Source organism: Pelodiscus sinensis, chromosome 12, assembly GCF_052426305.1.
Source record: "Pelodiscus sinensis isolate ZL-2025 chromosome 12, ASM5242630v1, whole genome shotgun sequence".
Lineage (NCBI taxonomy): Eukaryota > Metazoa > Chordata > Testudines > Trionychidae > Pelodiscus > Pelodiscus sinensis.
Genome location: NC_143063.1, coordinates 1999121 through 2024975, shown reverse-complemented (window position 1 = coordinate 2024975; position 25855 = coordinate 1999121). Strand labels below are relative to the sequence as shown.

At 61.8% G+C, this 25855-nt stretch overlaps 1 protein-coding gene across 2 annotated transcripts in view; it reads left to right on the top strand.

Annotated features, from left to right (window-relative positions):
* Positions 1-22435, top strand: part of CFDP1 (chromatin remodeling protein CFDP1) — a 68533-nt gene extending 46098 nt beyond the window's left edge. The window contains exons 6-7 of one of the 2 annotated variants that reach the window (XM_075940599.2): positions 17877-18035; positions 21814-22435. In XM_075940599.2, coding sequence (XP_075796714.2) covers positions 17877-18035; positions 21814-21904 — 250 coding nt within the window. In that variant the 3' untranslated portion in view covers positions 21905-22435. The remainder of the gene's footprint in view (positions 1-17876; positions 18036-21813) is intronic. The other variant, XM_075940596.2, reaches the window with a different exon arrangement.
* Positions 22436-25855: the final 3420 nt, after the last annotated feature.

Genomic DNA, 25855 nt, shown 5'->3' with positions numbered 1-25855 from the left:
GAGCCAGCACGGTTTGGGCAGGGTGTGGGCTTGCCCAAGCGGATTTACCCAAGTTTGGATTTCCTCTCGGACAGCCCTGGTGAGCGAATGGAGCCACACGGGCGCTGCTGGGGCCGGAAGCTGTGACGGTGAGGCACAACCCAGAGAGAGCCCCGCTCAGCTCTCAGGGGTGTCTGGCTGCCCACTTTTCTCCTTGTCTAGTGCCTGCTGCTACCCAGTCTTCAGACCATCTCCTTGGTCCTGAGCAGACATCCCGGGTAACATCCCGTTGGTTTATCTGCAGCAGCACCTCCTCCTCCGGCGAGCCTCAACGCTGACCTGGGGAGAGCCACTTCTTGGGCACACGGGGAACCCTGGGCCTCTCTGTTAGGGCCACCAGACGGGCCAGATGTGAGCGTGGGTTTCACGGCGATATCTTTCCACCCAACTTTTTCACGTAGGTGAGCAAATAGCTCCCTCAAGGTAATAGCTAGTCTGGATTCTTACCAGCCAGCGCTAGGAAATAACGTCTGCACCTCATTACACACCCCTCGAGCCAGCCAGTGCCTGATTGCATTTCAAGAGAGGTGTGCTACAAAATCTAGCAGAAGCCGTGTTTCCAAGTCTCCAAATATTGGGTCTTTTTTTCTTAAAAGCCCTGCTGTGGGAGGCAAATCCAAAGCCCAGCTTTTGTTAAAGAACCACCAGCAGGTTTCTGGCTTTCACGGCTGCCGAGGAGCTAGGAAATGTGACCCAAGTGTACCCTAAAGGGTCAGCAACCAGAAGGCAAATAAAAAGAACCCAACTGTATGAATTTGTAAGGCCAGCTCATGACTTTTGGAGAGCCTCACTCAGAGTGTTTGACCTCTGGAGGCTCTTGGTTATACTAACAGCCAGTGCTTGTAAAACGCGGGGGTGTGCTCCATCTCGGATTGCCCGTGAACAGCCTGAGGCTGCATGTCGGTAACCCCCCTCCCCCCCCCAGCTTGTAATTTGGCTGCAGCTAATGAATCAGCGCTGTGCTAATCTGCCATTAGTGACTTGTTTCCTTGTCGCAGACGGCGGATACGGGTTAGGGGGTACGGTCCTCGCTCGGCTTGCTCTTGGGAAAATGTTCATTGGCCTTGTGTTAATGTAAATGTTCTAGTCTCTTCAAGTGTCGAGTGCTTTGTCCTTCTGTTGGCTCCTTAATGTATCCGGTTCCCTTCTGCTGCCAGCAGGATTGTGGAGCATCAGGGAGATGAGGGTGCTGATTTTCACACTGTGGGCTGGGCTACAACTGCTGGTGTGTGTGCTCTGCTCCCTCCCCATCTCTCCAATTAGCACTGGGCGAGGATGGGATCAGCTGTCTCCATTGACTAGCCAAAGCTGGGGAAAGCTGCTGCTGCTGCACTTTTTCCCTTCCATGAACTCTAGCTCGCGGGGGCACATCTCCGCTAACGGGCTGCTCAGTGGGCTGGCTTGCTGCGGCGCACAGGCGTGCAATGCAAACCCTTTACAGAGCCGTGCTCCGGCCTGAGCTGCTCACCTGGCTCTTCCAGCGGCTGCCTAGTGACCCAGGGGCTCTGTCTGGCTGGCTGGCCGGTGTGAAGCAATCTGCAGCAATCTGCCACCCCCAAGTTTGGACTTTTATCCCTAAGCCAGTAACACCCCAGACAAGGGGCCACTCTGAAGTGGGCAGGGCAAGGGGAGGCCGAATTTCCAGAATTGTCCGCACACAGGCGCGCCCTCCGGTGCCCAGCAGGGCGTCCAGCTGTGGGACTGGACAGGCAGCTGCAGTGCCGGTGCATGCCAATGACCCGGCGATGTGAGTGCTGCAAGCGGTGTCCTGCTTTCCGGGGGGTTTGACACAGACCTGTCCCAAGGCCCAGGAGCAGCGGCCAGTCTCACCGTCCTGCGGCTGGCAGGGCAGGGCAGGGAAGGCAGCCTCCCGTCACTGAGCAAGGGCCCCGTCTGCCCATTCCAAGGGATGCCTGCAAAGGGGAGGCCGGCCACGCCTCCCCTGGCACCAGCCTGGCTGGCCAGGCCTGTTGTTGGCTTAAGAAAACGAGGCCTATTTAACCCTGGCTCCAGGCAAGAAATAACTGTTCCATTCAGCCGGCTGCCCTCTGCACAGCACCGTGCGCTGGGAGTGCCCCGTGCGAGTGTGCCCCCCTCGGCGTGCGGGCCTGGGTGCGTGGGGAGGGGTGGATGCTCACACGCCTGCCAGCTATCTGACAGGCCTGGTGCTAGCACCCAGGGCTGTAGCGGTTGAAGCGGCAGGGTGGAAGTGGGGCAAGAGGCAAAGGGTTGGTCTGGGGGAGATGCTGCGGGAGCAGGTGGCTTTTCATTGCTCTTGTTACTGCTGGACAAGGGAGGAGAGGGCCTGGGGCTAACACAGAGCACCTGGCTTTCCCCAGTTTCCCATCGTGTCACTGCAAATCAGACAGGGGTCCCAGCCCCCCAGTCTCTGTTCCTTTCAAACATTGGTCATGGATTTCCGCTCAGCGCGGTCTGCACCCCTGTGAGCCACAGACAAGGAGCCGGGCCAGGAGCCGTACCCAGGAGCAAAAGGGGCTGGGGCTGGATGGGGCTCCCTCCCTGCCGTACCCCCCAAACGCTCCTCCGTTCCCTCCCTCGGGGGGTGCACCCCAGGACTTGGGGACCCCTGATTGACAGTGAATGTTGCCAAGCGGTGTAATACAGCGATTGCAAATGGTAGCAGCTTTAGAACAGGGCTTGGAGGAGACCCCTGTAGTGCAGAAGATTAGCTCAATACTAACTCAGCTTGTCAAGCTGGTCGGCCTTGACTCTAGGGCTGCCAGGTGTCTAGTATTGAACCGGACAGTCCGGTATCTTCGCCTCCTGTCTGGTAAAAAAAAATCCAGAAAATACTGGACACCTAAAGTGTCTGCTATTTTCTGATTTTTTTTATTTTTTTCCTGGCCAGGAGGCGAAATTCCTGGGTGCTTACCTGGTTCCACAGGGGAGTTGTGTGGCCCGGAACAGGAGAGCTTAACTCTCGGGGGCCTTTTCTTTTTCCTCAACAATTTTGGTCTCCTTCCCCCCCCCCCCCTTTTTTTCTCTCAACAGAATTTTCCCTGGTGTTTTGGGGTGGGGGGGCGAGGGGAGAGGTATTTGGTATTTTCGGTTAAACCATCTGGCACAGCCAGTTGTCTGTGTTGTGCCTCGATCTGCTGGAGTCTGTTGGACCGAGCTCTGGATCTCCACAGGGCTTTGAGGCGACTCCATTTGAAGTGACAGCCGACCGCCGGGAGAGGCTGCGGAATGCTCCAGCCCCAGCTTGTGCTTGGTTTCTGTCCCAAACCACAAAATCCAACCTACCGCTTCTCTTGCTCCCTGGGGCTCCTCCTTCCTGCTCGGCTGATTGGAGCCCTGGGCCTAGGCGGCCTGCAGGCGCTCCTCCTTTTCGGAGGCCAACAGCCGACAAAGGAACATGCACCAGCTGAGCGCGGGCACAAGAAGGGAGGAGACTGGTAGGGAGACGGGGGCAGAGGCTCCCAATCCGGCTCCAAGGAGGGACGAGGCGCAGAGAGACCTGGACCAGACCCGAGGAATTCCAGGAGCTGCTGGGTGCTGCCCAGAGAAACGGCTCCGGGACTCCCTCCTGCTCCAGACGGTCTGGCCGGGGGCACAGGCAGCCGTGTCTCCACTTCAGCCCTCCCCTAAGCCGAAGACGTACCCACAAAACCAGCTCCCCTGCAGGAGCTGCGGACTTCTGCGCTCCAAGGCAGCGGTTAACACTGAACCCCCCACAGAGGAGTCCCACTGTGTCCCCATCTCTCAGCTTTTATTGCTCAGTGGCCAGTTGCAGCCTGCGGCTGCCGTCAAACCCCCTGGGAAAGGCTCCTTTGCACCGGGAAAGACCAGACACCCCACTTGAAAACGCTTTGGTAGTGCAGACTCTGACCCGGCCCGCGGGGAGGAAGCAGAACAGCCCCCTGACAGGCACGGGCTCCATGCAAACCTGGCCTTGGACCATGGATCCATTGCTGAGTTTCCCCGTGGCGCCGGCTTTGCAAGGCCCCACAGCCGTCGGGAGTGGGGCTTTCTCCCACGTGCTGGCTGGGGTTGAGAGAGGAAGGGAAACGATCATATTCTCCTGTAGCGGCGGGAGTTTTACACCAGCACTAAGTGGTGGGTGAGCGGTTATCTGCCCACGACCCAAGCCCGTGCTGGTATCGCTCTGCAGCTGGCTCCCAAGAGAGCTTGGGGGGACGGATAGAGTCGGCAGGCCAGCACACGGCTCTAACTAGAGACTGACATCGAATACGATCCTGATTGCGTCCATCACGGGGCAGGTGAGGTCCAGGTGCAATCTGCTGGCGACTCCAGGAGCAGAGCATCCCCCGGCCAAGGTTTTTCTGCACTACCCAGGCTTGTTGGCAAAATGTAGGTTGACTCCCCAAAGATCTGAGCGTTCCTCCAAATCACGTGACTCCAGGAGCTGGAGCTTCCAGAACAGCTAGCAAGGAGCCGGGCGCTCGACCTCCCTGTGCCCTTTCTCCTGTGAGATGCTTTCAGTAGCGAGCCCAGCTACTGCCTTGCGCTGAAGTTGGACTGTGGTGTTATATTTATTGCAGAGCAGGTTGGACAGACGTCTATCGGGGATAGCCAGACACTGCTTGATCCTGCCGCGAGGGCCGGGGCTGGACTTGGTCTCTCCAGTTCTAGGACTCGGATTCTCCAACCTTCTGGCGCTTTGCGGCTTTCCCTGCTTACTCTACCCCTCAAATATTAGGGCGTGGCCCATTTGGCAATTTCTTACTCTTTGAATGGAGCAGGCTTGTGAAAAAATGAAATTCTCACGCCCGCAGCGGTGATGTGTTCCCGCCCCCGAAGCGACTTCTGATGCAGGGTTTGTGTCTGCACATAGCAATGTAGAAATGTTTATTTCTCCCCCACACATGCACAAAGCCCCACAAGGTCACTACTAGCTGCCGTTCTGTTGTGTGCAGCCTGCACAATTTCTGTCTTTCATCTAATAAACCATCTTGTTAGTCTTTAAAGTGCTACATTGTCCTGCATTTTGTCTTTCCGTGGGACGGTGAAGCAGTAACCTGCTATTTCCTGTTACAGAGATGCAGTTGGGCAGCCCTGCTTAAATCAGGGGGTATCTTTCTCTTCTCCTTTCCGTTTTTGGTTGGACTTCGCAACCTGCTTTGTGTTGCTTCTGATCCTTCACAAGTCTCGGTTGCACTGGGTTTTCAGCCCCTTTCTGCCCTGTCCCGCCTTGGCATGCCTGCCTTGTTTTGCTCAAAGGACAGTGTTAAACTGACACAGTGGGATGCTGATCAGAATAGAAACCCTGGCAGCTATCAAACCACCTCTGTCGTTGGACGTGGGCCCGCGGCTGGCGGCTGGCGCCTGGCACCCGCTCCCTGGAAGATGAGCGCAGGGCGCGTTCTCAAGCTCGGCGGCTGAGGACGTTACAACCGCGAGGCACGGAGCGTGAAGAAAACCCCAGTGTGGGACTCACACCACTTGCCACGCCATCCAGAGCCGTTCCCTTTGAAACCCCGTGGGCCTTGGAACGGTTCCATTGCCGTTTCTTTTCATGCGTGCGTTGGAGCGGCTTCGCGGCTGGCTTGAAATGAGTCAGGGCATCGGTCTGAAGGGGGCAGAGCGTGGCCAAGATGTTCCCGGAGCACTTCAAGGCTGTGTCGCACTGGAATGCTGAACAAAGGCCCTGCTATGAAACACACCAGCTTGGGGTTTGCCTCCCTGAAAGGGGAGAAGGAATTTCTGTTCTGTGCCAATTTTTTTCTTTAATAAACTCAATTGCCAATGAAAATCTTACTAGCTGGGCAGGAAGGAGCGTTGATGGTTTTAAGGTAGCACAGTGGAGTAATTTTGTGCAGGCGGTTACAGCTGCTCGTAACTTTCTCAGACAAATAATTCCTTTGAAGTCATTTTTTTTCCAGGCCTGCTCCGTGTGGAGCTGCAGCGGTTGGTGGTTTGATTTTAAGCAAATATGACCACATGCCATTGGTCAGCGGGAACCGGGCGCTTGGTGTCTTCGAGAGGCACGTTGTGTTTATTTCAGTGCCTAGCTGTGGACGTCACGGAAGGGCGTTACTCCAGGTCGCCCGTGTGAGCGGGTGCAGTGTAGACTCTCAGCTGTGCAGGGATAGAAGCCATCCACCGTCTGCTGCTGCCTTGCGGCACGTGCGCCAGTCTGGGCCGTGGACTGGAGCCGAGGGCCGATTGTTTCAGGAAATAAGAAGTTTGCTAAGAAATGCGTTTTGTGGGGCACCGAAATGATTTGGGGACGTGTCACAAATTGTACCGTTGGGAGGGTTGTTTTCCAAACGAGCCATGCTGCCTTTTCACTCAACATGTGTCGTCTTGGGCTTTAGCTCTAGTTGTATTACAGACCCAAACCCGCACCGGGCAGTGACACAGCGCGACTCATTGATTGATTGATTGCCTTGTCCGCTCAAACGAAATACTTGTCAGCCCACAGGGAAACGTGAGGGGGGTGGGAACCTGTGGCCCAGGGGGCTTATCCAGCCCCCAGCTTTCCTGCAGCCGGCCCCCGAGGCTTGGAGCTCCCACTGCAGCATTGGGGAGCTGGCACTCGAGCCCTGTGGCCCCTCTCCTGCCCAGACTCTGCACTCCCGCCCCGCTCCTGCACCCTCCCTCCTGCCCAGACTCCGCACCCCCGCCCCGCTCCCGCACCCTCCCTCCTGCCCAGACTCCGCACCCCCACCCCGCTCCCGCACCCTCCCTCCTGCCCAGACTCCGCACCCCCGCCCCGCTCCCGCACCCTCCCTCCTGCCCAGACTCCGCACCCCCGCCCCGCTCCCGCACCCTCCCTCCTGCCCAGACTCCGCACCCCCGCCCCGCTCCCGCACCCTCCCTCCTGCCCAGGCTCCGCACCCCCGCCCCGCTCCCGCACCCTCCCTCCTGCCCAGACTCCGCACCCCCGCCCCGCTCCCGCACCCTCCCTCCTGCCCAGACTCCGCACCCCCGCCCCGCTCCCGCACCCTCCCTCCTGCCCAGACTCCGCACCCCCGCCCCGCTCCCGCACCCTCCCTCCTGCCCAGACTCCGCACCCCCGCCCCGCTCCCGCACCCTCCCTCCTGCCCAGACCCCGCACCCCCGCCCCGCTCCCGCACCCTCCCTCCTGCCCAGGCTCCGCACCCCCGCCCCGCTCCCGCACCCTCCCTCCTGCCCAGGCTCCGCACCCCCGCCCCGCTCCCGCACCCTCCCTCCTGCCCAGACTCCGCACCCCCGCCCCGCTCCCGCACCCTCCCTCCTGCCCAGACTCCGCACCCCCGCCCCGCTCCCGCACCCTCCCTCCTGCCCAGACTCCGCACCCCCGCCCCGCTCCCGCACCCTCCCTCCTGCCCAGACTCCGCACCCCCGCCCCGCTCCCGCACCCTCCCTCCTGCCCAGGCTCCGCACCCCCGCCCCGCTCCCGCACCCTCCCTCCTGCCCAGACTCCGCACCCCCGCCCCGCTCCCGCACCCTCCCTCCTGCCCAGACCCCTCACCTCCACCCCGCTCCCGCACCCTCCCAGACCCACCACCCTCTGCATACTCCGGCACCCTACCTCCTGCCCAGACCCTGCACCCTCCCAGACTCACCACCCCCTGCATACTCCTGCACCCTCCTTCCTGCCCAGACCCCCAAACCCCACCCTGCTCCGGCACCCTCCCTCTTCCAGATCCCGCACCTCCACTCTGCTCCTGCACCCTCCCACCCCCACCACCCCCTGCGCAGTCCTGCACCCTCCCTCCTGCCCAGACCCTGCACTCCAGGCCCACTTCCCAGCAGCCCCCTCCCACTCACTGAATTCCTCATTTTGGCCCCATCCAGAGCGTGGGGGGGGGGGGGCGAATCTCCTAGCCTGGCCCCCGTAGGCTCTGGCGTGTGAGGGGAATGTGGGGTGTTCGTTTTTGGGGTTTTTGCTTCTCACTGTTGTGTGACCCCAACAGATTTTTCTGTGGCTCAGTGGCCCCTGCCCCATGTGCCCTCTCCACAGTGTCTGCAGCCTGGGGCATGGGCCGGGGCTGGTGTCCCGTGGCTCCTAGCAGCGCACAGAGCTGGGCTGCTCTGCGAATTTGTTTGCTGGGCCTTGCCCTTAACCCCTCTTCCATCCCCATGGGAAAATCGGGCTCAGGCTTGAGCTGAGTTTCTCGGCGGCTCAGCTGGCCCCTGCCTGCTTTGCAGTGAGGCCGCAGGCGGTGCCAGCCTCTTGCACCACCCGCTGAAGGAGCCTGGGCCTGGCCAGCGGGCAATGGCTGTACTGAACTCAGGGAAGGGGCCCGGTTTACACCAGTAGAGTTCTACCAGGAGTAGAGTCATGCCCATGCCGTGGCTGCAGTAACACTGGTCGGAAGGGGCCTGTCCCCCCTGCACTTCTTGGGGGCCCCCGGGGGTTTCGTAGCAGCCGTGTGAAGCAGTGTCCTTTGTCTGGACGGCAGGAAGGGCGCTCTCCCTGGCAGCCCTCTCTCCCCAGCCATTCCGAGCCGGGCAGAAACCCCGGCCATGCCCCACCGCGGCCGCCCTGTTGCACAAGGAAGCTTGCCGGTCGGGGGTTCCCAGGCATCCAGGCCAAGGGCGACCAGCGTGCTCATCTGGTCTGACTCCGGCGCATCCCCACACACCCTGCCAAGGTGGCAATGCCTTTGCTTTCCGAGTCCGGCTGCAAGCCACGGAGAATCCATTGTTGACTGTAACTCAGATCAGCCAGCAGCCTCTGCCCCTTGCTGCAAAGGAAGGCATCCCGCTGCCCTCTGGGTCTCTGCCTGTCTGAGCTGGCGCTGATTCCTCCCGCCGCCCTGCTGGCTACGCCTTTGCCACGTTGCGGTCCAGGACCGGCCTGTCGAACGCCAAATGGAAGATGGAGGGGACATCTGGAAAGCCTGGACAGTCGTCTGCACGCCTAGGGAATGCTGGGCTGAGAGGAGAGTGGAGATTGCTGCCACGTGCTTTCTGGGAGACCTCAGGGTGCCACTCCCTGCCTCAGTTTCCCCCTCTGTAAATTGAGGCTGATGGTGCTTTGCAAAGCGCTTTGAGATCTGCTGCTGAAAAGCCCTGGGTATTTCATTGCATGCGGACTGTTCCCTTCCGTGAAGTGGTTTGTGATCGCAGGAGAGAAGCCCTGGGGTGTAGCAAAGGTGCATTGTCTGTTTTGGGAAGTCCCATGTGAACCCAGTGCACTGGGTTAACAGCCATAGCAATGAAGGCCACATCCCCATACTAGAGCATCCGTTGCTCCCAGCACGGGCTGGGAATGACAGCTCACCTTTCCCTAGCAAATCTTTATTCCCCACCGGCCTGACGTAGACAAAGCCTCAGCCAGCTCTGCCGCTGCCTCCAGCCAGCCTCCGCACGTCAGTGACAGCCTTGCGCTTGGCCTGTCACCTCTTCCCTCGGGTCTCCTGCTGCCAGGGGCGCTCCAGCCCCCTCCTGGCAGCCACTTGATACTGGAATGCTGGCTGACGCTCCAAGGCCACTTCCTCGCCAGGTGCCAGGCTGCGGGCAGGGTGCGGGGGAGGTTTTGCTTCCCAGTGCTCTGTGCTAATCGCTGGCTCCTTTTGTCCTTGTGCTGGGAGCCCCCGGGAAGGCCGGCTGGGTGGGGTAGGCGCTCTGCGTGATTGGTAGCCCACGAGGATTTCCAGCATTGTTACTGTAATTATTCATGGGGGGGGGGGACATTCATTGGGTAATTGGGGATGTCTAGGGAGGTGGGTGTGTACTGTTGCTCGTTAACATTAGGGATGTAATTGGTTAACTGATGGGGGCTGGCGCAGCCCGACCTGTGGGGCACCCTGGTGGCAGAGGGGGCTGTGCTCCGGCTGGGCTGGAGCGACCCTCCCGCCTGCCCTGCCTTTGATCGGTTAACGGGCTTTGCATATGTAACATATCACACTAGACCCTAGTTGCCCTGACCACGCAAAGCTCTTCACAATAGACCCATACACGTCTGCAATCGACCTGTGCCTGTCACGCGCCCAGAATCCCCTGGCATTCCCCGGCAGGTACCAGTCCGTCCCCAAGCCAGCGGGCCTGGATTTAAGTCAAGGCGCATGTAAATCGTCTGTGTTTGCAGCGGCTTTTCCGTGTGCCCGTCGGTTTTGTCTGGGCTCCCGCGGGTTGCGATTGCATCAGCGTGGGTTGCGGTACGAGCCGGCCAGGCTCACGCGATCTTTGGCACACCCGCTGGCTGCCTGAGTGGGTTCGCTGTCCCTGTGGGAGATGGCCTGGCCACCGGCTGTGGAAGCGGGACCTGGAGCTGCCACCCGCTGTGTGGAAAGGAGGGTGCAGGTGGGGAAGCCGGGAGGAGGAGGAAGCAGAGATGGGAGAGGCGGGATGCACTGGGGAGCCGCTGCGTCCCCAGGCCCTGATCCATGTGGGCCGTCCCTGCGGGTAGCGCCGGGGTGTTGCAGCGTGAGCGGCATCGTGGGGGGGGCCAAGCAGCCACCCAGGGCTCGCAGCCGGCCCTGGGAGTGAGTCGCAGAGCCCCTTGCCCACCAGGCCTTCCCCCTCGGAGGGAGCGGCTCCCGCACCCCAAATCCCGCCTCCCTGGTGCTGTCGCAGGGCGACTGAGAGCCGAGAGACGGCTGCAGAACCGGCCCTGGCATCTTGGCTGTGGGCCAGAGCGCAGGGCTTCCCGGGGGCCTGGGTGGGCCTGCCTCGTGCGCAGGCGCTGCCTGGCGGAGGAGGGGTGCGCCGGCTGGGCTGAGCCCAGAGAAAGTATTCAGTGGCGGCGGCGCGTGCCCAGCTGTGGTTAGCGTCTATGAGAACCATTTCCTGCCGCTGCGGAAACTATTCAGCGTCTCCGCGGCCCCCGCTAGGCCCGAATCTTTCCCTTTATTAACCCCTCGGTGCTCTGCTCCTCGCCTCACTCCCCTGCCCTGCCCTGGGGCTTTCCTGCTCGTCCCGGGGGCTGGGCGGGAACGCCATGGCACGGCACAGCCCAGCCATCCACCCTGGAGGGGAACGCTCCAACCTGCCTGGACATTCAGGGATGGGATAAAAGTTGCCTCCCTGCGACTACAGAGGAAGGCAGCTGACCTGGAGTGCACGTACAAATTCAACGCTATCTACTTGTCGGCAGAAAAGGACCCGGGATGACGGGGATGAGAAGCTGGAGATGAGCCAAGCAGGCTAAGGGCACATTGGGGCGCATTAGGAGGAGAGTTGCCAGCAGATCGAGGGCAGTGATTCTTCCCCTTTATTCAGCCACAGCTGGAGTGTTGTGTCCAGTTCTGGGCCCCCCACTACAGAAGGGATGTGGAGGCATTGGAGAGAGGCCAGTGGAGGGCGACCAAAATGATTCGGGGGCACATGACCTACGAGGAGAGACTGAGGGATTTGGGCTTGTTTAGTTTGCAGAAGAGCAGCCTGAAGGGGGTTCCAAAGAGGCTGGCGAGAGGCTGTTCTCTGTGGGGGCAGATGGCAGAACAAGGAGCAATGGGCTCAAGTTACAGTGGGGGAGGTCTAGGTTGGATAGTAGGACAAACGATTTCCCTGGGGGGGGAGCACTGGAATGGGTTCCCTAGGGCGGGGGTGGAATCTCCATCCCTCGAGGTGCTTAAGTCCTGGCTTGACCAAGCCCTGGCTGGGCTGATTGAGTCGGGTTCGTCCTGCTTTGGGCAGGGGGCCAGACTCGCTGCCTCAGGCTCTGCCAGCTGTAGGGTTTTATGATTCTAACTTGGGCTAGAGTAAAGATCTTAACTGGTTAACACACTACAAAGGTCATTTCCCTGCCTTTGATATTGGCATGTCCACATAGACTCAGGTAGAACACTAGGACTGGCAGGCCCTCGAGAGGCATCAAGTCCAGTCCCTGCCCTCACGACAGGACCAAGCTCCATCCAGACCATCCCTGGCAGTGTCTGCCCAACCTGCTCTTCAATATCTCCAGAGATGAAGGTTCCTCAACCTCCCTAGGAAATCTATTCCCCCCTGTTTAACCAGCGTGGCCATGAAGAAGGTTTTCCTAATGTCCAACCTAAACCTCCCTTGCTGCAGTTTAAGCCCATTGCTTCTTGTCCTATCCTCAGAGGCCAAGGGGAACAATTTTTCTCCCTCCTCCTTTTAACAGCCTTTTAGATACTTGAAAACTGCTCTCATGTCCCCTCTCCATCTTCTCTTTTTCCAGACTAAACAAGCCCAATTCCTTCAGTCTTCCCTCATAGCTCCTGTTCTCTAAACCTTTCATCATTCTTGTTGCTCTTCTCTGGACCTTCTCCAATTTCTCCACATCTTTCTTGAAATGTGGTGCCCAGCACTGGACACAATACTCCAACTGAGGCCTAACCAGCGCAGAGCAGAGCGGAAGAATGACTTCTCATGTCTTGCTCACAACACTCCTGTTAATGCCTCCCAGAATTGTGTTTGCTTTTTTGCAACAGCATCACATTGTTGACTCGTATTTAGTTTGTGATCCACTCTGACCTCTAGATCCCTTTCTGCTGTACTCCTTCCTAGACAGTCGCTTCCCATTCTGTGTGTGACACGCGGATTGTTCCTTCCTAAGTGGAGCACTTTGCATTTGTCCTTATTCGACTTCATCCTGTTGACCTCAGCCCATTTCTCCAGTTTGTCCAGATCATTTGGAATTCTGACTCTGCCCTCCAAAGCACTTGCACCCCCTCCCAGCTTGGGATCATCTGCAGACTTAAGAAGCGCACTCTCTATGCTGATATCTAAATCGTTGATGAAGATATTGAACAGAACCGGTCCCAAAACAAACCCCACTTGTTCTGCCCTTCCAGCATGACTGGGAACCGTTAATAACTCTCTGAGAATGGTTCTCCAGCCAGTTATGCACCCACCTTATAATAGCCCCATCTAGGTTGAATCTCCCATGTCTGTTGATAAGGTCATGCGAGACGTGTCCAGTGCCTTGCTAAAGTCTAGCTATACCATGTCCACCATTTCTCTTATCCACCAGGCTTGTTACCCTACCAGAGAGAGCTGTAGGCTTGGTTTGACAGGCTATGGATGGGACACATCCGGCCTCCTGAATTAGCTTCGTTAACACTGGATAACCCTCCATCGTGGGGGGCTGGGAGGCGTACGCTGCACCCGCCTGTCTAGCCACGCCTGGGCAGCTTTGGATCGCAAGTGCTAGGAGGGACGGAGTGGTCCCTGTGCTGTGCAAGAGCCTGGGCGTGCTTTGTGGAGGATGCCCATCACCTTGGTATCGGGGCTCCCCCTGAGCTTGTGGCTCAGCATCATCCCAGGCCGGGACGCTCTCGGGGGGCTTGTGGGAAAGCCCTGGCGAGATGGGAGAGGGCCCCCGATGGAGGGACTCCCCCAGGCAGGAAGGCTGTAGGCGGGAGTCGCGTTGGTCTGGGGCGGTGCTGTTCCCACCCCCTTGGGTTTTGCTTGCGCTCCTTTTGACCGTGCGGTGAAGAAGGGGCAGCCCCCAAAACACGTGGTGTGGGGCAGGGAAGGAGCCGGTGAAAAACACTGGAAAGGAGGTTTCCAGCTATCCTGGGCTGTTAACACCACCCCTTGGATCCATGGGGAGTAACACGGATTCGCCTGCCTTCGCCAGTCCTCCAAACCGGCCCTCTCATGGCTCGGCAGTTCCATGGGGGCCTCCTTCGCAGGGCTGGGCCACGGTTTTCAGGGCTTCTCCATAGCGCCGAGGACGCAGCGGCTCAGAGATCTCCGCATCAGGAGACAGGCGTCTAGCTTTGTCACCGCATCGTCCCCGTCCTGCACCCTCTGCGGCGCCCAGGGAACTGGCCCTGCGACAGGCTCGGCTGCCCATGTGAGCGCTCTCTGCTGCAGCGGCCGCGCGTGCCCCAGATGACGGTTGCCAGAACCGCAATTGCGGGGGTGCTACGTGCAACCCTGCTTCATGGTCCTGGTGGGAAAGGAGGAAGAAGGCCGAGTCTTGGCCCATGCCCAGCGCTAACCGCACCGCTCTGGGGCATCTGATTAAGCTGCTTCTCCCAACGTGGACAGGAAGTCACTGGCGAAACGGCAGCAGCCTCGGCTGAGGGTTTGCTGCTTCTGAAGGACTCGCTGGCCAGAAGAGACCCGGCTGGCTTTAGAGGGTGCACAGCGGGGAGAGGCCGATGGGGGCCGAGCCAGGGTGCCCCAAGGTCCCAGCTGGGCAGGCACCAGGACTGGACTGCGGAGCAGCTGTCAGGGCACAGGCTGGAACAGGATGCAAAGCGGCACCAGGCTGGGAATGGGGAAAAATCTGCTTGCCCGGCTGTTAAACCCCACGGCCAGTCTGGCTACCTCGGGCTTTGCTCTGGGAGCGTCCCCTGGTCTGCTGGTCCCGCCTCGTTTTCGGCTGCTCAGTCTGGGGCTGCCCTGGAATGCGCTGCGGTCGGGAGACGCTCGCTCTGACATTTGAAACCCTCGCTGCTGCTGGAGACTTCAAGGCAAGCTGGGCTTGGAGCACGGCCTTCTGGGACAGGCGCCTTCGCTGGGAGTGCCTGGCATGGACCATGCCGCAGATCGGTGCCATGCAGAAAGGGGCAATTCAAATAAGGGGAGTGGAACAGCTTCCATACGAGCAGAGAGTAAACAGCCGGGGACTTTTCAGCTTAGAAAAGAGGAGACCAAGGGGCGCAAGGATCGAGGTCTGTGAAATCATAGCTGGGGTGGAGAAAGTGAAGAAGGGATAGGGTATGTCTACACTACCCTCCTAATCCGAACTAGGAGGGTAATGTAGGCATACCGCACTTGCAAATGAAGCCCGGGATTTGAATTTCCCGGGCTTCATTTGCATGAAGCTGGCCGGCACCATTTTTAAATGCCGGCAGTTCGAACCCCGTGCCGCGCGGCTACACGCGGCACGGAGTAGCTAGTTCGGATTAGGCTTCCTAATCCGAACTAGCTGTACTCCTCGTGGAATGAGGAAGCCTAATCCGAACTAGCTACTCCGTGCCGCGTGTAGCCGCGCGGCACGGGGTTCGAACTGCCGGCATTTAAAAATGGCGCCGGCCGGCTTCATGCAAATGAAGCCCGGGAAATTCAAATCCCGGGCTTCATTTGCAAGTGTGGTATGCCTACATTACCCTCCTAGTTCGAATTAGGAGGGTAGTGTAGACATACCCATAGTTATTGACTTGTTCCCGTCACACAAGAACTAGGGGCCACCCAATGAAATGAACAGGGAGCAGGTTCAAAATAAACCAACGAAAGTTTTTCTTCACTCCGCGCACAGTCAACCTGTGGAACTCCTCGCCAGAGGATGCTGTGAAGACCAGGGCTTTCACAGGGTTCAAAAAAGAGTTTGATACATTCATGGAGGACAGGGCCATCAATGGCTGTTAGCCAGGCTGGGCGGGAATGGTGCCTCTAGCCTCTGGCTGTCAGACGTTAAGCATGGGCGACGGGAGGGGCCATGTGATGGGTCCCTGGCACTGACCGCCATGAGCAGACAGGACACTGAGCTAGATGGATCTTTGCTCTGACCCCGTCTGGCCGTGCACCTGACCCCCTGCGACACGGTGGGAGGACGTGCAACATGGGGGGACGTGCGTGTCACATTACCGAATTGGAGGGAAGCAGCCAGATCGCTGCTGCACCCATAAGTGGGGGTGCTGGCCCCAACAATGATATAGAAGGGGGCCATGTGGGGTATTGAATGGGAGCTTATTGTTTGCTGATCCTGTGTACGCTGTTTATGTGAGTATATAATGTCTGTGTGTGTAGGTAGGAATCTGTAATCTGTGTGGAAGCTGAATATTTCTCTGAATGTGGTTAAGCATGGCTATGGACAGGCTGAGTAGCGAGGCCCTGTGGGACAATGGCACTTGATGGCCCAAAGACACACCTAAAGCGTGAGGGCGGAGACCCAAGAGCTGCCAGCAGAGAGAGGCTGAGGACCAGGTGACCGGCTGAGACCAGAAGAGGCCAGGAAGGGGGTATAAAGAGGCCATGTGGTCGATGCCATTTTGTTCTCAGCTCAGCACTTCATCCCAGAGGCAGCAGTGCAGGGATCAAAGAGCCCGGAAGACCTGTGAACCCATCCTGGTCGTAGGATGTGCAATAAGAACTTTTAAACCAGCAGCTGCAACATCTCTGCTAGAGCCTGCATCGAGGACTGGGAGATTCGGTGCATGTAACGTACTATCCTTCAACAACCTTACTCTCAGGCTTTTCTTTCTTGTGATAATAAACCTTTAGTTGTTAGATTCTAAAGGATTGGCCCAGCGTGATTTGTGGATAAGGTCCAGAGGGTAAATTGACCAGGGATCTGTGGCTGGTTTCTTGGAACCGGACAGAACTTGTTCGGGGTAGGTGGGATTGGGTGCTAGGACCCCCCACCTGTGTATGAGGCCCGGGGCCATCTGGGGCACAGATATTGCTGGGGTGTCGGAGGGGTTTTGCTCATGAGGCTTCAGGCAGGCAGCTGAAGCGCTCTGTGGGACTGGTTTGTGGCCTGTTTGGAGAGGTCACCAGTCTGGGGGCTGTAAGGAGCCCCGGATTTGAGCAATTCGCCCTGAGTGGACGCCCTCAGCTGTGCCCAGACACGGCTCGGTCCGTCACAGTGCGACACATCCCCTTGGGTATGTCTACACTACCCCGCTAGTTCGAACTAGCGGGGTAATGTATGCATACCGCACTTGCTAATGAAGCCCGGGATTTGAATTTCCCGGGCTTCATTAGCATAAGCGGGGAGCCGCCATTTTTAAATCCCCGCTGCTTCGAACCCCGTGTAGCGCGGCTACACGGGGCTCGAACTAGGTAGTTCGGACTAGGGTCCTATTCCGAACTACCGGTACTCCTCGTGAAACGAGGTGTACCGGTAGTTCGGAATAGGCACCCTAGTCCGAACTACCTAGTTCGAGCCCCGTGTAGCCGCGCTACACGGGGTTCGAAGCAGCGGGGATTTAAAAATGGCGGCTCCCCGCTTATGCTAATGAAGCCCGGGAAATTCAAATCCCGGGCTTCATTAGCAAGTGCGGTATGCATACATTACCCTCCTAGTTCGAACTAGGAGGGTAGTGTAGACATACCCCTTCATATTGGTGCACGTGACAGAACTGGCGCGGGGGGGCCCCCGGGTTCTGAGTGGGTGGGGCTCGGCCTGGGGCAGGTGGTCGGGGTGCAGGAGAGTGTTTTGTACAGTTGAGCACCTGGGGCTCGTCTGACTGGGAACTCCCGCTGCTTCCCTCCCGGCCTTGGCCTGGGGGCACAGCGGGGGGGTGAGAGCCAGCCCTGAGGCCTGTGGGGAGTCCTCCACGCGGGGCAGTGGCAGAACAGGAGTGTAACAGCGGGGCCGGGCCAGTAACGAGCCCGGGCTCAGGGCTCAGCTCCTGCTGCAGGCCAGGTGCGGGCGAGGCAGCGTTGGGGCTTGGAGAAGGCAGGGGGCAGGGAGGCGGTTGGCTGGTGGGGGAGTGCCAGGGCAGCGGCAGAGGGTGGCGCTGGCTGGAGAGCCCCCGAGCAGCGCTGCCCTAGGGCCTCTGGGTCCCTGTGGGGAGGGGCTTGCCCCAGGAGGAAGGGCTGGGGGGTGAGAACGGGCGCTGTGGGTTATGTTCTGGGCCCATCCGCACTGGGTGCTGTGAAATTACACTGGGGGACTCGATTGCCTTCCATGGACTTGCTGGGGACTCCAAAGGGAACTGGGGCGCGGGGCCCCTGGCCCGGCTGCTGGGAGGCCACCGGGGGCCCCCAGGAGACCAGTGGGTCACAAGGAGCCAGCAGGCGCTCGCCCCGCGATGAGCTAGGTGCTTCCTGGCTGTTATAGGGCGCGGCGGCAGCCGCCTCTCTGCAGTCGCCCTGCGGAGGGGCTGGGGCCTGGGCATCCCAGGCTCCAGGCTTTTCTCTCCCCGTCTCCCCGCAGCCCCCGCGCTAGAAGGGACCCTTAAGCTCTGGCTCTGCCCCGGGTTGGCTAGCGATGGGGCGCGGGGCGGGCGCCTTCTCCTGCGGATAATGAGCCTCGGCCCCCTTGCCTCCCGCAGGGTGAAGCGGCCAAGCGGCATGAGCAGCCTCCTGGGGAAGCTTGGCTCCAAGAAGCAGAAGATGAGCACGCTGGAGAAATCCAAGCTGGACTGGGAGAACTTCAAGGAGGAGGAGGGGATCGGGGAGGAGCTGGCCATCCACAACCGAGGGAAAGACGGGTAAGGGGCTGTTCCCGGGGAGCTGGGGGGTGGCTGGGGCGGGCCCACTCTGGGGGTGTCCAGGGCCAGCTGGTCTCTCCGGGACGGTTGAAGGACGCGAGGCAGCCCTGAGCCCTCCCCGGCCCCCTGTGCCCCCAGCATGGTTCTCAGGTCGTCGCCTCGGGGCTTCCCCCTTTGCTACAGATGCTGCAAATCCAGCGCAGCTGCCAGCCCGCGTTCGCTCAGTGCCGCTCGGGGGTGGCATTGGAGGTAAAACCAACCATGGCACCGGGGAGGGGCATACGCTCCCAAGCGGCGCCCTGAGTCTGGGGTGACGACTCCCCAGCCTCGTGGCAACGCGGGCCTGCATGACGCCGTTCTCACACTGGGCCTGCAGGGACCCCACGCCCTCCAGGCTCGCACACCGGTGGTTTCATTCCCTGGGGGTCTTATCGCCCGTGGCTGTCGGGTCCGAACATCACGCTCGGCCTCTCCGGTCGGCTCCTGGCCTCCGCGCAGACAGGCGGGGCCCGGGGGGGAAGGGGAGGGACACTCACTGAAGCAGAGCCAGTCGATGGAGCTGCGCTGACTTCCGCCAGCTTTGGTGCTGGCCCTTGGCCACCAGGGTCTGGCGCTGTTGGACCGGGATGGGGAAGGGGCTTTGTGCTCGGCCTGACAGATCCTCTCCCTGCGGAGAGCTAAGACGTCAGCGCTTGCACCCTGGGGGAATGCGGCCAACGTCCCGGGAGCGACAGGTGTGTTCAAGGTCTGCGTCCCAGAGTGGTGAGCCGACCAGCAGGGCCCCTTGGCTGGGCTCTGAGCCTCGGTAGAGAGGGACGGGGGCTCTCCGTGCCCATCAGCTCCCGGGAGCTGCCGCGGGTGCAGCCAGTTGCTTACGCTGGTGGTGGAAACGGCCGCAGTGAGGCTGCACCTGATTCCGCCTGGGCAGGACGTGACCTCATGGGGAATCGCACAGCTCTGTCCGTCTCTCCTCGCTTGCTCCCGATCGCCTCCGGACTGAGCTCGCAGGCCGGAAAGGTCGGGCTTCCGTGGCAGGCTCGGTTCCTGGGACCCCGGGATACCGACTGCCACGTCCCACAGCAGAGCTCTGACGCAACGCTGACGCCACGGTCCGTGAAACCGGCCAGGAGCCCGGGGCGGAGGAGCGATCAGAGCACCCGCAGTCTTGACGGGCTTTGCTTATCAGCTGCCCCGTCGGGTCTCCGGCCCCGAGCTCTCGTTTGCCTTTGAAGAGAAGAGAAGCCCAGTGTAACCCCGGGGGTCCCCGGACGGCAGGGAGCCTGGCCCCAGCAGTGAGCCGGAGCTCCGGGCAGCGATACCTGGGGTGCCCAACATGGCAGCCATTAGCCTGGCACGAGGGGTGCGCACCAACTCGCCTGTCCCTGGCTGCTTTCGCCCCCCGGCCCTTTCCCACGGGCCCCTTTTGCTGCCCTCTGCCTGCCCGCGGCCACGTGCCGGGGGCCTTTCTCCACAGTCCCTGCGCAGGGGCTGTCAGGGAGGGATGTGCCTGCCCGGCACGGACCAACCAGGCCTCGTGCACCTGCAACTTTGGGCTGCCATTTGCCCCCCGACCAGGAGATCCCGCAAGCCCCAGCCGCTGCTGCAGCGTGCCCGAGACACTGCGGAAATAGCAAGTGTGTGGCTGGCGGCCGGCGGGAGGGGGAGGGTCTTAACGACCTTGCCAAGGTCACCGTTTGCCTCTCAGTGAGCGAGGGAACTGCCGTCTCCTTCCCCCGGCGGCACAGAGCCGCTCTGCCCTGCCGCCTCCCTCCCCTCCTCGTCTGTCATCTGCAGTGGGACGTGGGTTTGTGCAGCCCGGACTCCCTCGGGGCCTGTCCTGCTTTCGCACAGGAGGCCTGGAGCCGGCGGGGGACGAGACGTCCCTTTGGCTCTGACTGCCGCTCTACTGCATGTGGGGCAGCTTCTTAACTGGGCCACGGCGTGTGGGGCTGCGCCAGGGACCCTGCCGTCTCTCCTCTCCAAGCCGCATGCAGAGCCGAGGCTGGGGCCCTGCGTGACTGCGAGAGCCTGGCAGGGCCCTGGAGGGCCAGGAGATCCCTCCCAGGGAGCACCTTGCTCTCCTCCGTGGCCCAGATATTTCACCTTCCTGTGATGGAGCGCCTGGTGAGCCCACGTCCGCCAGGGCCGGGTATTTACAGCGGCTAAGGAACCGGGCAGTGCGCCTCCCGGGTGGGATGAATGCCGTGGGGCGGCGCCCAGCTGGCAGGGCGCTGTTAGCTCCGCCAGGCTCTCGTTGGGCCCTGCATGGCAGTGGGCGGGTGGCTCCGTGGGGCTCTGTGTCCGCTCACATGTGCGCCGCTCACAAACATGTCGGCTTCTGCGCCGTGGCCTCGCCGCCGGCTGGGCAGAATCGGTGTTAGACTGGGCTGCAGTTGCCAGCGCCGACGTCGCTGCCGGGGGAGTGAACCCAGCCAAGCTCCGCCCCAGCCAAGCCAGGCAGACCGACTGCTTTGTGGGGCTCTGCTCTGGGTCCACTGCCCCGGCAGCGAGGGGCCCAAGGCCCAGCTCCCAGCAAGGTTGGCAGGGGGTTGGCTTGTGTCTCATCCAGAGGCCCTCGCTGCCACCAGGTTTTCCAGGCACAGGGGCCTCGGGCCAGCACCTGGCTAGCACCCATTTTCAGACGGGCGGCGGGGGAGCCGAAGCCCACGGAGCTGCCTCTGCAAACGCGGCCCCTTTGGGGCATCTCATCAGCTGCCCTACCCGTGCCCGTGGGGCAGGTTGTCTGGCTTCCCCTCACTCCCCGGGAACTCTTGGGCCCCCAGACCTCTGTCCCCTGCCACGGCCGCCAGCCTGCTCTCAGCTGAGGGAGAGTCAGGCTCACTCCTGGAATTGGCCCCCCTCGGCTGGCTCAGCTCTGAGCCGTCGTCCGGTGGGTCCCCTTCCTGGCCCTGCCTTCCACCTCGCTCTTCCGCAGGGCCGAGCCCCGCCCAGGGCCAGCGTGCCCACGCCCCTCAGCGCCAGGTTGTCCTTGGCTCCGCGCCCTGCCAGGCGCCTGCGAGAGGCAGAGGGTTAACCATCGGTTATTTTACTAGTCGAGTAGCCGATCGGCACTTCTCATTCCTCCTCTGACATGTACACGGCCCCCCGGCCCTGCTGGGCCCTTGTCCGTTTCAAAGGAGGATGTGGAACTCGGCCTGCAGCCCGGGGCCGGCGGGCAGTGCCGCTGACTCCGGGCTGCCCGGGGGCCCCAGGAGTCCCCAGCGGGGGCCCTTGTGCATTTCAGAGCAGAAGCGCAGCGCGGACTAGCTCATTCCACGAGGCGTACAGCTAGTTCGGAATAGGAAGCCTAATCCGAACTAGCTAGTCCATGCTGCGTGTAGCCGCGCGGCACGGGGTCCGACCTAGCCGGCATTTAAAAATGGCGCCGGCCGGCTTCATGCAAATGAAGCCTGGGAAATTCAAATCCCGGGCTTCATTTGCAAGTGCGGATGACTACATTACCCCTAGTTCGAACTAGGGGGGCAGTGCAGACAGACCCTTAGTCTGGCTGTTTGTGAGTCCCCCCTGTACAGGGGAAAGAACAGCCTTGCCGGCCCCGGGGAGGGTGGTGCAGGAGAGATTGAGAGGGGCTCAGTGCTGGGGTGGGGGGGACACTGGAGGGTTTGCTGTGTAGTGTACTCGGCGTACCCCCCGGCTGCTTGTCCCCCCGTGGCCAGCTTTTGCCATTGGAGGCCGTGTGGGAGCGGTCTCTGGGCCAGGCATCGCTCCCTGGCCCGTCTGTGCTGACCTGGCTGCTCTCGGCTCCCTCTCCCCGCAGGTACGTGGACAGGAAGGCGTTCCTGGAGCGCGTGGACCACAGGCAGTTTGAAATTGAGCGCGACATCCGCATGAGCAAGATGAAGCCGTGAGCCAGGCGGGAGTGCGTCCCAGAGCCGGCCGGGCAGCCAGCTGCTGAAAACGCCGACCCGGCTTCTCGCTGCAGGCCTCAGCCCGCTCCCTTTCACTGTCAGCAGGGAGGGGCGTGTTTCCGCCGCCGCAACTGGCATCGTCCTGACGGGCACGCCGAGAGCCAGTCCCCACGACAGCCGGGGCAGCGCCCCTCTCCCCACCCTGCCCGCTGCCGGCAGTGGGAGGGGTCAGACAGAGCGGGTCGCCTCGGGGCACCTGGGAGAGCCGGAGAGGGGACGGAGGCTCACGTCACGCACTGAGCCCGAACTGGACTCCGGGGACGCCCGGCGGGTCGGCTGGCAGAGCCTCTCCGCAAGGGTGCACGGGGCTGCGGGCTCTCGCCTTCGCTCGGCTCCCGCCACGCCTCCGAATGGGCCAGGGCTCGCGTGGTCGGACTTTCTAACAAGCAGCCATCCCTGTGGTTCCCAGCGGCTCTCCCCGGGGCGGCGAGCGTCCGGCCGCTCGCACCAATAAAGGAGTCGGTCCTTGTGCGCCTGGCGTGTCTTGGCGTCTCTCTCGCCGACAGACCCCACGCGAGAGCCCTGCCCCGGCATCCCGCAAGGGAGGGGAGTGACTTGTCTAGGGTCAGCCCCAGAAAGTCCCACTGCAGCCCCCTGCCCTCAGCCCAGCCGTGTGCTCGGGGGAGGCGACTCCGTGGTCACCGTTCTCCTGGAGCACACCCGCACTGCACTGTGACCCCCGGGTGCTGGGGGCCAGACCCCTGGCCTCCGTCTTTCGCGCTCCTCTGGCTTTACACCTGCTGTCCCGAGGCTCTCCGCACTACGCAGCCCTTCTGCCTCGGCTCTGGCTGCAGCAGGGCAGGTCCTGGCCTGGTCCCAGCCTGACGGGGGCTCAGCTGCACCCCCCAGCGCTGGCTCTGCTGCTCGCTGACCCCGGATTTGTGGGTGGGTGGAAGGGGGCCCAAACCCAGGAGAGAGCCCTGTGTAGACAGCCCCTTCGTCTCTCCGTGCCTCAGTTTCCCATCTGAAAATCACTGCACAGCCCTACCTCACAGGGAGGGGCTTGGCTGCTGTTACCAGCCAAGTGCCACAGCTAGAGCTCCAGGCTCCCTTTCCTCCTGTGTACCAGTCCTGTACGGCCGCTGGCGTGGGGCGTTCCCAGGCGTGAGGGCCCCGTGATCGTGTCTCGCACCTTCAGCTGCAGCGCTCGAGGGCTGGGGGAGAAGACAAAGGAAAAGTGTCTCATTCAGGTCAGAGACCGGCTCAGAGTGTTACCCGCACACGTCTCTGTCCCTTCCACGCTGTAGGGACACACCTTCACCCCGTTCCTAGGCTCGGTGCAGCCCTGTCAGTTGCACACCCACCCTCACCCAGTGACAGCGGGGACCAGCCAGGGAGGTGCTGAGCGAGCGGCCGGCGAGATCTCTGGCCCCTCGCTGCAGGACAGTGCGAACGGAAACACCGGCTGTTGGTGTGCATGCCCCACAGCTGATGGGGGGTGACTTTCACAGGCTGCGGAGCATGGACTGTGGCTCACCCTATACGGCCTGGTCCCCTGTGCAAATAAAAGAACTGTCGGGCGGTCAGGAGAGGGAGCGAAAGGTTCCCTTGCGGTCTAGGTGGCAGATTAGGAGCAGGTTTGACGGGGAAATGCCTGAAACAGCACCCCTGAGACCTGCTCGGTCGGCCCGGCCCCCGTGCAGGCGAGTGGAGGGGAAGGAGGAAGGGGCCTGTTCCTGGGAAGGAGCCGGTCTCCCACAGATACGGCGAGGGAGCCGGCAGCGTGGAGGAGGGGGGCGTGGCTCGCACGGAAAGGAGAGAGACGGCAGAGTCCGGCTCCCATGCGAAGGAGGGGCAAGTAGGGAGACGGCCTGGGGTGGTGACAGAAGCAGCGGGGAGAAAACCGACGCGCTGCCCATCGATACCACGGACCCGCTCTGTGGCCGGTGCGCCTGGCTGCTGGTACCGACTGGACACGCCGGGCAGGGCCTCGCACGCACGGATCGCCCGGGAGAAGTCGAGGACACGCCCCCCGCCCCCGACGGGCCAGGAGTCTCCCACAGTCAGCCTCCGGCGCCCAGGGACGGCGAGAAGCCATCCAGGAGATTTAACAGGCCACGAGACCGTCAGCCACGCAGCAGGGCTAAGGCGGGCTCCCAGCCTCCGCCCGCCCCCGGAAGTGGCCCGTGTGCCTGGCTGCTCAGAGCAGGGGCGGGAAGAGGCATCTTCATGTGCTGCCCACATCCCCCCCAAGCACCGGCATCGCAGACCCCTTTGGGACCTGCTGCCCACGGGCGCTGCAGGGGGGTGCCTGGGGCCAGGACGGGCTGGGCACTTCCCACCCACTGGAGCCACCCGAGGTAAGCACCCCCTGGCCTGCACCCCTCCCCCATCCTGCACCCCAACCCCTGCCCCAGGCCCGAACCCCCCCACACCCTAACTCCCTCCTCGAGTCTGCCCTGCCTCTGCACCCCAACCCCTGCCCCAGGCTGAACCCCCCCACACCCTAACTCCCTCCTAGAGTCTGCACTGCCTCTGCACCCCAACCCCTACCCCAGGCCCGAACCCCCCACACCCTAACTCCCTCCTCGAGTCGGCACTGCCTCTGCACCCCAACCCCTGCCCCAGGCCCGAACCCCCCCACACCCTAACTCCCTCCTCGAGTCGGCACTGCCTCTGCACCCCAACCCCTGCCCCAGGCGCCTCCTGCATCCCAAACCCTTCACCCTTGGCCCCACTCCAGGGCCCGTACCCCCAGCTGGAGCCCTCTCCCCCCCCCACTGCCCTCCACAGTCCAGTTAAAGTGAGTGAGGGGAAGAGCAAGCAATGGAGGGAGGGGAATGGAGTGGATGGGGGTGTGGCCTCAGCGAAGGGGCGGGGCTGGGCAGGAGCCAAGGCTACGTCAGGCCTCCGAGTGGTGCGACGGCTGCGGTGAAACGTGAGGCTGGCGCCAGATGAACCGGCGGAGCCCGACGCCGCTTCCCGCTGGCGCGCCGTTCGCTCCGGGCCGGCCCTGGGTGCGGAGACCCTGGCGTAGCCCGTCAGGGCCGGGAGTGCTCAGAGCCAATGAGTGTCCCGGACTTGCCCTGGCGGGTCTCCGGCTCTCTGGCCCCAGCTCACCCCGCTCAGCGCAGACCTGTCTGCGGCCCACCAGCCTGTGCGGCTCCGCTTCCTCCCCCACGAGCCGGATCTGCCCCGCCAGGTGTGGGACGCCCCCTGCAGCGGGAGGCTGGTGCTCGTGCACCAGCCCTGGGAGAGTGGGACACGGGCCTGGAGCGCCAGCGCTGGCTCCCCGCCAGGCGGGAGGGGGGGCTGATCCCAAGCCCGTGGCCCAGTGGCAAGATGGCTGCAGGCCACTCGTGGCCCCTGGAGCACGCTGAGAACCGCCGCTCTGGATGGCTCGGCCAGCCGCTCGGGCGGTGGAAAGGATTGTTACACGGGCGCTTGGCTCTTTGGGAGCCTTGTTTTCCGCCACTCCTGGGGCTCTTTTGGTGCCAAGTCAGTTCCGGGGCTGCGGCTGGGGTCTCTGAGCCCGTGTCGGGGGCCTGGACCCCGCTTGCCACCCCCCAGGCAGGATCTATCCTTTTAGGAGCAGACTCGGCACCTCAGTGCAATCCATCCAGCCGGTAAAACTTTCCCTAGTGCCCAGAGCTCACCCCTGCCCTGCCCTGCGCCGAGAGCTCCGAGATCGATCTCTGGGCAGCGCCGCGGTTAGTTCCTAACAGGCCACGAGCTCCGTACGGCCGAGACAAAGCCTCAGCCTCTGGGCTCCGTGCGCTGCATCTGCCAGAGGAGACTTTCCCCTGGGGTTTGCTTCCTCCGGCTGTTGTTTGTGTTCACGCGGCTTTTCTGCTGACTCCCCCCGGTCAGCCAGGAAACACCTTTCTGCCTCGGGCAGCTGCAGTGAGAGCGGAAGCGTGCGGCGGCCCGATCCCTGCCTGGAAAGTGGAC